We start from the raw sequence: 12,673 nt of genomic DNA on the forward strand, positions 1-12,673 counted from the left end.
ATTCAGTAATGAAAGAAACTCACAATATATCACCATTGTACACAGAGGGCTATCAAATGACATCTATTTAACTGATTATATAAACAGGAAAGCCCATGCCTTTCTAGACTAAATTCTATTTTATTACCTGAGCAGCCAGTAATGCATTTTTCAATTCTTCTCTGGTAACTTCTGGGCCATCAGTTTGCCCAACTAAACCTATTGTATTATTCTGAGAAGGCCTATCTTGCTCTGCTGTTTCCTTCAGATGAGCACTAAGATAGGCTTTGGATGCAAGAAGGTATCCATTCAACATATGTAGAGTGATATCCATCAGTGGGGGGCATCTAAACACAGAAAAAAGAAAAATAGATAAGAATTACAAATTTATAAATTAGAACATGATCAATCAGTCCTGAACAGTACCTGAAAAAAACTAAAAAGAATAGGAACACTTTTCCCACTGAAATATTTATTGAGAAAATAAAAGTTTAATATATCTGTCTTATCCTCTGTATTTCAAGATTATATTGAATATATCTTAAGTATTATCTATTTCATCGTATCAGCTAAAATCAAATATAGGCGCGCCTGGGTGGCTCAGCAGTTAAGCATCAGGCTTCGGCTCAGGTCATGTGGGTTCGAGCCCCACGTTGAGCTCTGTGCTGACAGCTAGCTCAGAGCCTGGAGCCTGCTTCAGATTCTGTACCTCCCTCTCTCTCTGACCCTCCCCTGCTCACATTGTGTCTCTCTCTGTCTCTCAAAAATAAATTAAAAATATTTAAAAACCCCACAAATATAAATGTATGCCCTAGAACAAGACTGCTTTTTTGCAAACATTGACACTACCAGTAAATCTCTTAGATAATGAATCTACAAAGAAGCTGTCCTCAAAGAAAATACTTTATTTTCAATAATATGAAGGAAATTAGAACAAAGTATTTATTCTTTCTACTACTGTTTCTTCTTTGGAGCAAGAATATAAAAGAATATAGTTATTCATTCCTAAAAGATTATTACAGATTAAATTTAAGTGAGATAAGAACAAATATAAGAAATATGAAAAGAAAACAAAAAGACAAATTAATAACCACTAAAATTTAAAAAGCCAAGCCCTTAGAATAACCTGAAAATGTCACTTCTCGGTCCATCACAGAGGGAACGAACATGTGTGCATAAGCAGGCAGCAGAGTTGTGTTTATAACTGTGAAACAATGCAAACAGCTTAAATGCCCATCAATAATATATCAATGGTTTTTCTGAAATTTTTCTATAATAAACATCTATGTGTTTACAATGGGAAAAAAAAGTATGTCAATGGTTAAAAAACTATGGCAATGTTTCCTACAACTGAAGAGAAGAATAATCTGGGGTACTTATGTGAAGAAAAAGAAAAACACAAAAAACTCAAGCTCCATTCCAAAATTTCAAATCCGAGTTTCTGGAGGATAGGTCTAATAATTTACATATGGACTGCTATGCAGAAGTTAAAACAAATGAGGGAGAACTATGCATATCAATATGGAAAACATGTGAACAACACAGTTTTTTTTTTTAAAAGAACAAAATAATACCTACAATGTATTACTTGTTTTTTTAAAACCAGTGGGGGGGAAAAAGTATTTCTACTTACAAATTTCTAAATACATAGAAAGCAAAACTACATACACACCATTATGACAACAAATGGAACAGGGCATGGAACAGGGATTGCTCAAGAGGCCACAGAACAATTTTGCTTTAGCCACAGCAACATCATAGATAATGAGAAAAAACAAAACTTTTCACCGTATATACCTTTTTCTTACTGTTAATCTTGTTTGTTCACTTACTAATGTATATAATGAAAACTTTCATACATAAAAAAGGAAATATGATAATGAATCTCCAAGAACTCATCACCAAGCTTCAACAGTTATTGACATATGGTCAGCCATTTCCTCCACACTCCCGACCACTTTCCCACCACCAACACTGGGTTAGTTCAAAGCAAATCCTAAACATATCTTTTTATGTGTATATCTTTTTATATTGTTTGATATTTTTAAAAATCATGTGGATGATCACTTGGTAAAAAACTTAAATTTTAAAAAATTAACAGATTTAAAAGGCAAAATAGAACAAAGGAAAAAAACTGATATATATATATATATATATATATAGAGAGAGAGAGAGAGAGGGAGAGGGAGAGAGGGAGTGCACTAATATCCTTTATGAAGAACTCTTACCAAATCAAAAAAGATAAGGATTCCAATAAAAAAACTAAACTAAAATATAAAGAAAAGATACCAATAGCCAATAAGCATATTAAAACATTCAATCAACTAAAATATTAATTAAAATGAGAATCAGAGGCTCCTGGTGGTTAACTGGGTTGAGCATCCAACTCTTGATATCAGCTCACGTTGTGAACTCACAGTTGTGGGATGGGGCCCTGCCTGGGGCTCCAAGCTGAGCATGAACCCTGCTTGGGATTCTCTCTCCCCTTTTCTTTCTCTCTCTTTCTCTCTCAAACTAAGTAAGTAAACATTTCTAAAATAAATAAAACAAAATGAGAATAAAGTTTTCACCTATCAACTTGGAAACTACTGTATAAAGGAGTAAAGTGCAGTATTAAACACTGCTATGGGGCACCTGGGTGGCTCAGTCAGTTAAGCATCCGACTTCAGCTCAGGTCATGATCTCATGGTTGGTAAGTGCGAGTCCCATGTCGGGCTCTGTGGGAGCAGCTCAGAGCCTGGAGCCTGCTTTGGATTCTGTGTCTCCTTCCCTCTCTGCTCCTCCCCCACTCATGCTCTGTCTGTCTCTCTCTGTCTCTCTCAAAAATAAATAAACACTGCTTGGGAACGTAAACTGATTCAGCCTTTCTAGATGGCAAAATGAAAACATTAGTATGAATCAAAATATGAATATGAAAAATATGGATGAAAATTCTTGAAAATGAGCATGTTACTTTTGCCTCCATAATTCCATTTTTAAGAGTCTGCTCTGGAGCACCTGACTAGCTCAGTCGGCAAAGCATGCAACTCTTAATCTCAGAGTCATGAGTTTGTGCCCCACATTGGGTATAGAGATTATTTAAATAAATAAATCTTAAAAATAAAATGTTTACAAAAAAAGAATCTGTTCTAAGGAAATAGTACATAGTCACCACAGCATTACTGATGATAACAAATAATAAAAATAAGAAACAATACCCCACAACAGGGATTAGGTTAAACATAGCATATCTATGTGGAGTGTTATTCAGCCAGTAGATAAATAATGTGGGGAAAGTTCCACAAGTGAAAATCCCAGCTACAAAAACATTACATACATAATGATAGCATAACTATCATCACTGAACAACTGGAGACAATTCAAGTGAAAGGTTACCTACTTAAGTGGATTTTTAACACTGACAAATCATTTTAGAAGGTGTTCTTTCTGGGAAGTGTTATTCATTGCTATTTTTCTTTCATTAGATACTTAGTGTCATTTATACTGTTCATTCTTTTGATTCCTTTTTCCTATGAAGACCTTGATCTCACCAAACCATACATGGCTGATTTTGCAAGTTTTGTCACTTCACGAATACCATCCTTCCGTTGAGGAGAGATGAGTACATTCATAGAGTATATGTCCTAGTTAGGTCTTCTTTACCTTCAGGTTCCTTCCCCCACCCCAAGCCATCTAACCCAAGGCTTTTCAAGTTACCACCTACATGACCTCTTTAGTCTAACATTCAAGGCCCTCCATAGTCTGACCCCAACTTGACATTCTAATTCTAAAATGTGTTCCTCTCAACAACTTACCCCTCCTTCCAAGCCTTTTTCATTAGTGTTTCTATACTTTTGCTCACACTGTTCTTTTTCCCACAATGCCTTCCTTAACCCTTTACCCTCATCATTATAGTATCTATTCATCTACACCCTATTTCTATCATAAAATACTACGCAGGTCCCACTTCATCTACATCTTTACTGAGCCTTTAACATCATTCATTTTATACCATTCATCTGCAAATAACCATATTACTTAACTTTTCATGTATTTGTATTATTTCCCCATGCAGACAATAATCAGTTCAAAGGCAGGCCCCTTAACCTATGTATCTTTGAGATTACTTAGTATAGCAATTAGAAATTCAAATATTAATGATGTGAATCTGCCTCTTGAAGTGAAATCATTTCAACTCTATTAAGTTCAGCAAGTGGCAAGGAATTATAGACAAATGTGGAATCCAGCTAATATCACAACTGAAAATGACAAAAAGATCACAGCTTTAGTGTACCTAATGGTTCATACTAAGCCAATTTTTAAAAGCCTTTCTCAAAAATGATAGCAATAAAGCTGTTTGTAGATAAGAAAACAAACAAAACCTCACAGCTCACACTGCCAATTACCTGTAAGAACACTAGATACAAGTTTAAACTGAATTTCTTCAATTTCATTTGACTCTCCAAAATAGAACTCCAAAATAAAAATGAAACTCAAATGACACATACCTGTGTACTCTCTGATCACATCTTAGGACAATGAGAGGATCTATCATCAGGTCATTCTGACTATACTTTTGCTGCCGTACAAACTTTATTGAAGGTTGAAGTGCATTAACTGTCATTACCCACAACCTGATAAAGAAAATAATCACATGTTCAAAAACAGCTATATTATAACTGAAACCGGGAGCCATCTGGGACCAACTTAGAATGATATATTCAGGAAAAATGTTTTTTAAAAGATGTGAATGAACTTGGAAAAATTAAGAACTACAGAAATCTAACTTAGTATGATGTCTCTAAAACAAATGAAGATAAAACAGTAAACACAAAGTAGTTCCAAAAATCCTCACAGTTGTAATGGAATAATTGTGGCATATAAAGGTATGAATTAAACTTTCAGCACTTTGAAACAATATCTGGCCTCATAAATTAAGTCATGGTTATATATCATCATAATATCTCAATGTGAGACGCCACTTTGAGATTAGACATCAAAACTATAAAAGTGATAACCAACTTGACTGTGTATCAGAATTACTGAGGGGTACGCCAATATGAAGAGTGCCCGATCTCTTACAGGGAAGCCTCAGCGTTCGTCAGCCCCACCTTGCACACAGAGCTTGCACACACTTACATATGAGTGGACAGCCAAGGGCCATCAGACATCTAAGGAAAACATCTAGTTTGAAAAAGATTAAAATATGCAAACAGAGGGGCACAAGGGTGGCTCAGTCAGTTGAGGGTCTGAATCTTGATTTTGGCTCAAGTCGTGATCCCAGCATTGTGGGTTCAAACCCCTCATCAGACTCCATGCTGAGGGTGAAGCCTGCTTAAAATTCCCTCTCTCCCTACCCCCCCGGCCCTCCCTCATTCTCTCAAATAAAAATTAATAAATAAATAAAAATTTAAAATATGCAAACAGAAAGAAACTTCAAAGAAATAGAGAATTCAGGGATGAGAAATTTTTCTGAAGCCTATAATTAATATCCTTAAAGGATAGAATATTACATATATGAAATAAGAATAGTAGGCATTTAAAAACATTCAGGTAATGTTCATAGCAGCACTGTCAACAATAGCCAAATCATGGAAACAGCCTAAATGTCCATCACCTGATGAATGGATTAAGACGATATGACATATATATACACAATGGAGTACTACATGGCAATAAGAAAGAATGAAATGTGGCCATTTGTAGCAAAGTGGATGGACCTCGAGGGTGCCATGCTAAGTGAAATAAGTCAGGTAGAGAAGGACAGATACCATGTTTATACTCATAGGTCTAACAGGAAAACAAAAGAAACCTAATGCAGGACCAGGGGGAGGGGAAGAGGGAGAGAGAGTTGGAGAGAGAGAGGGATGCAGAACATGAGAGACTGCTGAATACTGAAAACGAACTGAGGGTTGAAGGGAAGGGGGAGGGGGAAAAGAGGTGGTGGTGATGGAGGAGGGCACTTGTGGGGAAGAGCTCTGGGTGTTGTATGGAAACCAATTTGACAATAAACTATTTCAAAATATTGTATTTAAGAACAAACTGAGGTTTGCTGGTGGGGTTTGAGTGGGGGGAAGGGCTAATGGGGGGAAAGACACTTAAGAGGACACTTGTTGGGATGAGCACTGGGGGCATATGTAAGTGATAAATCACTACATTCTATTCATAAAGTTATGTTACACTATATATTAACTAACTTGGATTTAATTTAAAAAATAAGCCATTCACTTTGCCTCTTAAAATAATATAAATAAAATATTAAAAAATTTTTAAAAAGAAAGAACTCTTAGAAATTAAGAATATAACAAATTATTTAAATTCAAAACAAAGATCAGAAGATAACCCTAAGGAAATATTCAGAAAGTATATTCAAAAGACAAATTCAAAAAGAAGAGAGAAAACTGAAAAATCAGGGAGTTAAACCAAGAGGATTAAACTCCAAATTATAAAAACTACAGAAAACAGATGGAAAAAAATTAATGAAGAAAAAATATATATATTAAAATGTCCTTAGAAATGAAGGCAATAAGGGCGCCTGGGTGGCTCAGTCGAGCATCTGACTTCAGCTCAGGTCATAACCTCACAGTTTGTGGGCTTAAGCCCCACGTCAGGCTCTGTGCTGACAGCTCAGAGCCTGGAGCCTGCTTCAGATTCCATGTCTCCCTCTCTCGCTGTCCCTCCCCCCGTTTGCTTTCTGTCTCTCTGTCTCTCTGTCTCTTTCTCTCAAAATAATAAACATTAAAAAAAAAAATGAAGGCATTAGTCCCAGACTAAAAAAAGGCCAAGCAGTCAACACTATGAATAAAAAAAGACCCACATCAAAATACATCATGAAATTCCAGAAAACAGTGAAAGAAAAAAAAAACCCTACAAGAGAGAAAAAACAATGGTCACATACAAAGGAGTGGGAATTGGTATATCATTAGATTACTGAACAGCAACAAGGGAAGCTCAATTCATTCAGTAGAATGAAGCCTTCAAATTTCTGAAAGGAAAATTGAGCTAGAATTCTACACCCAGGCTAAAGAATAATCATCACATGTGATGGGAAGAATAAAAACCCATTCACACATGCAAGTCTCAAAAAATAAATAAGTTCCCTAAACACCCTTTCTCAGGAAGCATCTTGAGTGTGCGTTCCACTCACTAAAATGAAGAACTAAACCAAGACAGAGAAAAACAAAGAATCTGACAAAAAGAGACAAAAGCAACTCCAGGATGGCTACTGTGCATGTCCCAAACTGAAAAATGAAGATGGAAAGCTATGAAAGAAATGTTTCCAAGAAAAAAAAGTTACTGATACATTACCTGATGAGTTATAACTAATTATAAAGTAAGTTTCCCCTCAATAATGAAGTTTACGGGTGAATTAGTTATTGATACAAAACAAAAACAAAAACAAAACAAACCCCAAGCAAATGGAAGAGGGAAGTAAGTATTACTCAGGGTTTGTGTGTGATGTATACAGAAAGGCAGGTGTATAAGAAGGAAATTGTAATCAAAGGCTATTGCATAGGTCAACTATAAAATTAGGACTTATGTAATCATAATAATAGGCACACTGAATACTGCTTCAACCAAAGATTTTGATACTACCGTGTGGGAGACAATGGAGGAAGGGAAAGTATGTATTGGGGGAAGAGGAATTAATGAGGGAGGAATCAAGTAAAAGTGCTAACTCTTTATCTTGTATAGTGGAAAGTCATAAGATAATTTCTAAATTGGAAAGTCAGGAAATCATTGTAATTATATTACTTACAATAGATGGGGGGACATAAATGCCAGAATTAAAAAATAAAAGGGCTGAAAACAGTTGTCTCTGGGGAACAACAGTCTAAAATGGGAAGGAATATATTATTTATATTCTTTATAAATTTTTTAAAATGTTTTATTTATTTTTGATACAGAGAGAGACAGAGCTTGAGAGGGGTAGGGTCAGAGAAAAGACGACACAGAACCGGAAGCAGGCTCCAGGCTCTAAGCTAGCTGTCAGCACAGAGCCCGACGTGGGGCTCAAACCCACGAATGTGAGATCTGACCTGAGCCGAAGCCGGAGGCTTAACTGACAGAGACACCCAGGAGCCCCTATTATTTATGTTCTTAAGTTATGCACGTTTATTTATCTGATATAAGTAAAAATTAAATTTGAAAAGTATAGGGGCACCTGGGTGGACTCAGTCTATGTGTCTAACTCTTGATTTCAGTTCAGATCATGATCTCACGGTTTGTGGGATCAAGCCCTGCATCAGAGACTGCTTGGGATTTTCTTTCTCTTTCTCTCTCTCTCTCTCTCTCTCTCTCCCCCTCTCTGCCCCTCCCCCACATGCACTCTCTCGAAGTAAGTAAATAAGCATTTTAAAAGAATGAAAAGTCTAAATATTCCCAGACCTACTGAATCAAAATCTCAGATAAGTCCAGCCCAGCATTCTGTTTTTACTAGATGTTTTTGGTTGTTTTTCTATTTAAACAGTTGGGGTTTTTTTGGCTTTTGTTTAAATTCCAGTTAAGAGTGTAATATTAGTTTCAGGTGTACCATTTAGTAATCCAACACTCACAACACTCGGTGCTCATCACAACAAATGCACTCCTTCATCCTCATGACCTATTTAGACCAGGTGTTTTTGATGCAATATATGGAACAGGAGAGATTCATCTTCCTAAAGTCAAAATCATTAATCCAGTGTTCTCTAAACTTTACGGCACGCCAGAATCACTAAGGAAATCCTTTAAAAAAATACGAATGGCTGACTCCCACCGACAGACATTCTGATTTCATTGCCATGGGTTACAACTTGGGAGTTAGGGTTAAAAGCTCTCCTGGTGATTTTAATGTACAGCAAAATTTGAAGCCATAGCAATGGTTGGAAGACACAATGGTGATCTAAATCAAAATTAGTCACAAATGACCATATATGAGAACTCATTTTTAAAGAACTTTCTCAAGTTGGAAATACTTTAAAGTTTCTGTTTCTTGAAATAAAGTTTATTTTTTTCCTTAAAGTTATAACAGCTCTTTAATTAGTGGTCTTTAGAAAGGATTTATGTTGTCAGATACTCAACAATTTTTTAAACATTTAAGTTGAGGTTATTGTACACAATCACTGCTATACACTTATTTATTAGATGAAACATACACGGAAATTACCTTCTAGGCATCACAGTATTAAGAACCATCCATAGTTTATTGACCGTTTGAAGAATTCGCCGCGGAACCCCTGAATTCAACAGCTGGTTCATATTGGATGTTAATACTTCTGCATATGGTATAAGTTCACTGGCAGAGAGCAAAGTCAAGTGTTCTAGAATCTGCATCACTTGTGTGTGACTTACTGGGACAGCTGAAAATGCTAAAAAGAAAACTTAGCAGTCACGATCTAAATTCTACACAACTTACCAAATAACATTTGGTAATAATGTCCTATCAGACTACACACCACAAAAACCAAGGAAACATTGTGGCTCAAAAAGAATAAACTTTCAATCCTGGCCATTAGTGACTTATACTTAAAATAAGAACCCTATGAAAAATTCATATTAAGTATAGTTATGTCATAAAAAATTCTATTTTAACAAATACATTAGTAATCCAAAGACAAATGTCATTTCCTTGGTGATTTGGACTAATTTAAAAAATTGACTGAAACATGAAAATATACCCCAATATTGCTCTTAATAGTAACATTCATTAAGATTTAAGCTTCTTGATATCTTCCATCTGGGTGGCCCCCTCTATAGAATAAGTACCCAGCACACTGCTGTTAGTAAAAAATATCTAGAACTATGCTTTTCAATAGAATAGTTAGCAACCACATGTGGCTACTGAACACTTAAGAAATGTAGCTTGTGCAAAATGAGTGAGATGTGCTGTGAATATAAAATACATACCACATTGAAAGACTTTGTATGGAAAAACTGTAAAATATTCCATTAATATTCTTATATTGATTACATAACAAAATAATATATTAGATATACTGGATTAAAGAAAACTATTATTAAAATTAATTTTGCCTGTGTTTTACTCTTTTAATGTGGCTATAGAAAGTTTAAAACTATATATGTGGCTCATATCATATTTCTACTTGACAGTGTTTGAACATTATCCAATAATAGCAAATACACTGCTCTATTCCATAGCATTTATTTCTGACCAGTTTAGGACCTTCCTAAAGCCACATGACCTGCTTAGTGAAGAACATAGAAACTATGAGAAAACAGATACAAGCATGTCAGAAAGAAATGGCTAAAACTCCTTAAACTCACAGAAAATTACTTAAAATATATTTACCAAATATTGTTATATACCCCAGAAGTTTGAAAATTCTGCATGATTTGAAGATTTCAATCAGCTTAACATCTCTTTGTACTGTAACAGGGTAAAAAGAGTATCCAATTCACTATACCTTCTTGGAGTTGTTTAGGAGAGTGGTTTTTGGCGTTATTGGTCAGTAGCATTCGCCTTAACAGGGTATCAGTTCCTGTGATTTCTTCTTCACAGATCCAATCATCCACAATGCATAAATGTGGGTAATTAGTTGCAAGCAGACGTAGTAAAGCAGAATGTAACCCTTGAAAATTTACAAGAAGTCAACTGGATTCTTCATTCTCAAATACCAAAATCTTCTCTCCTCTCTCCCCTTACCCTTGTCCCTTCCATTTTTGGCAAGCCAAAAGAATGTGCACTTCTTGTGCAAGCATACTACCATTTGATAACTTCCGTTCAGTAGTTCAGCTAGAAGATCTACTTAAAGATCCCCAAGTGATTTGATTTGATACACAAAAAGGTGGAAACTACTAGTTTTATCAAAAGATCTCAAGCTTTCTTCTACCCTATCCCAATATAAAAGTCTCCCATAGAGAAAAGTCGTTTGACATAGCAATAGGTCAAGAGAGAGGAAGGAAAAAAAGGTGAAAGCATGCCCATTAGAGGAGGTTATATATGGTTTGAAAAAGACCTCACCAAGAAATTCTAGTAGGCTTCTGTAGAAGAACATATGCTCTCTTCCAACCCAGCTAAGAATCGCTGCTACATATGGGTAAAATCAAAGTTGCCCCCTTAGAATGCCTAAAAGATGGCAGGCACTCTATGTACATTTTTTTCATTTCTCCCTAGCAGCCATGCAGGGTAAGCAACATTGTCTTCACTCCACTGTAAGGAAACAGACTGAAAGACACTTTTTAAAGTTCCCAGAGTCACATACCTAAGTATGTCAGTCAACTGAAGCAGTACTGGAGAAACTATAAGACAGTGCACTGGTCTTCCTTCAGGAAGAATTAAGAAGCTCAAAAGGAATAGGAAACTTCTTTTACTAAATCAAAGTCTTGTTTGTAACAAGACTATGCTATGCTATGCTTATAGCATAGTTTGACTATTCATAACTATTACTGTAAAATATCAATGATGATAAAATGATGCTGTATAAAATGTCTTAAATAGACGTTATGCTATTTATGTGCTAAATGGCACATAAATATTGCTGTTACCAGACTATTATCATCCTCCTCATCGGAGCTGTAAGTGGTAGTAATAGCATTATGTGTAATAAAAGTACTTCTCATCCATTCATATCCTTAGTATGTAACTTAAATCAAATCATACCACTGCTTAGTTCTAGTAGAGAGAATATCTGCTTCCTTTGTCAAAGAAACTGCTTAAAATTAAAAATTCTATTTGAAAAAATGCTGCAACAATCAAAAGTCAGATTACTTTAAAGTTTAAACATCTAAATGCACAACTACGTGTAGAATTAATATTATCCCAAAACAGTCACAAAATGAGTGCTTACAATATAGTGAAAATTAATCTATATTTCGTAATCTCTTCAATAAAATCTTACTTGCCAAACGTTGTCATATATAACATTATTTCCTTGGAAAAGATTATGCAAAGATATAAGTAAATAAATACAGACACCTGACTAAATTATGTGACCAAAGAAGGTCATCTTTGTTCCTGCTTGAAACCAACCATAACAAAAAAAAAGAAAAACTCCAACTTCAAAGAAATAAACAAAAAACCCATACTCAAACATTATAAAGAGTGGTGTTAAATTAAGAAAAAAATTGAATTTCAAAATATATTACTATATGTCTATTTGACAGTTCTATAGTAAAAATCTAGTAATTCCATGGTATGGAATATTATGGAGCAATTAAAAGCAATAAGGTAGATCTACACGTACTGGCATAAAAAAATTTCTAAGACTCCAAGAAAAAAAACCAAGTCTCAAAAGAGATAGGGTATAATACCATTTATAGTTTAAAAAAAATCAATTTTTTTACATGTGTGTAGGTACTAGCTTCAACCATTCAATACTGTATTTCTGTAGGTCAAAAAAAGTTGAATTAATGCAATTTCATATGGTTCGACTTACAGAAAAAATTGTCTGAAATTAAAAACCAAAATAAAACTGGGTTTTGAGGAGGGGGAAATGCAAGAAGTAAGACAAGGATGTAAAGAGGAATTTTACTCCTGAATTGTTGGATTTTTTTACCACTGAGCACCTATTATACTTTATAACATTATAAACAGTGAGGTATTTTTTAACAAGAAACGTTAGCAGTAAAAAGCAAGCAGAACAAATACCTCCCAACTCTTGCTGCAGCCCTTGAGCCTGTCGAATAAGGAATTTGATAGGAATCTGATCCATTAAAGAAGACGAATATGATTTGGGCTTTCTTTGCATGGCAGCTGTCAAAGATAAAGTGTAACAAA

General features: G+C 35.0%; 1 protein-coding gene across 1 annotated transcript in view; it reads right to left on the reverse strand.

The window, feature by feature from the left end:
• INTS2 (integrator complex subunit 2) overlaps positions 1–12,673 on the reverse strand; it is a 57,153-nt gene that overhangs the window by 8,234 nt on the left and 36,246 nt on the right. The window contains exons 16-19 of the mRNA XM_029926999.1: positions 10,362–10,526; positions 9,104–9,305; positions 4,467–4,592; positions 128–326 (exon numbers count right to left, since the gene is read on the reverse strand). Of these exons, the coding sequence (XP_029782859.1) occupies positions 128–326; positions 4,467–4,592; positions 9,104–9,305; positions 10,362–10,526 (692 nt within the window). The remainder of the gene's footprint in view (positions 1–127; positions 327–4,466; positions 4,593–9,103; positions 9,306–10,361; positions 10,527–12,673) is intronic.

Source organism: Suricata suricatta, chromosome 17 (genome assembly GCF_006229205.1).
Source record: "Suricata suricatta isolate VVHF042 chromosome 17, meerkat_22Aug2017_6uvM2_HiC, whole genome shotgun sequence".
Taxonomy (NCBI): domain Eukaryota; kingdom Metazoa; phylum Chordata; class Mammalia; order Carnivora; family Herpestidae; genus Suricata; species Suricata suricatta.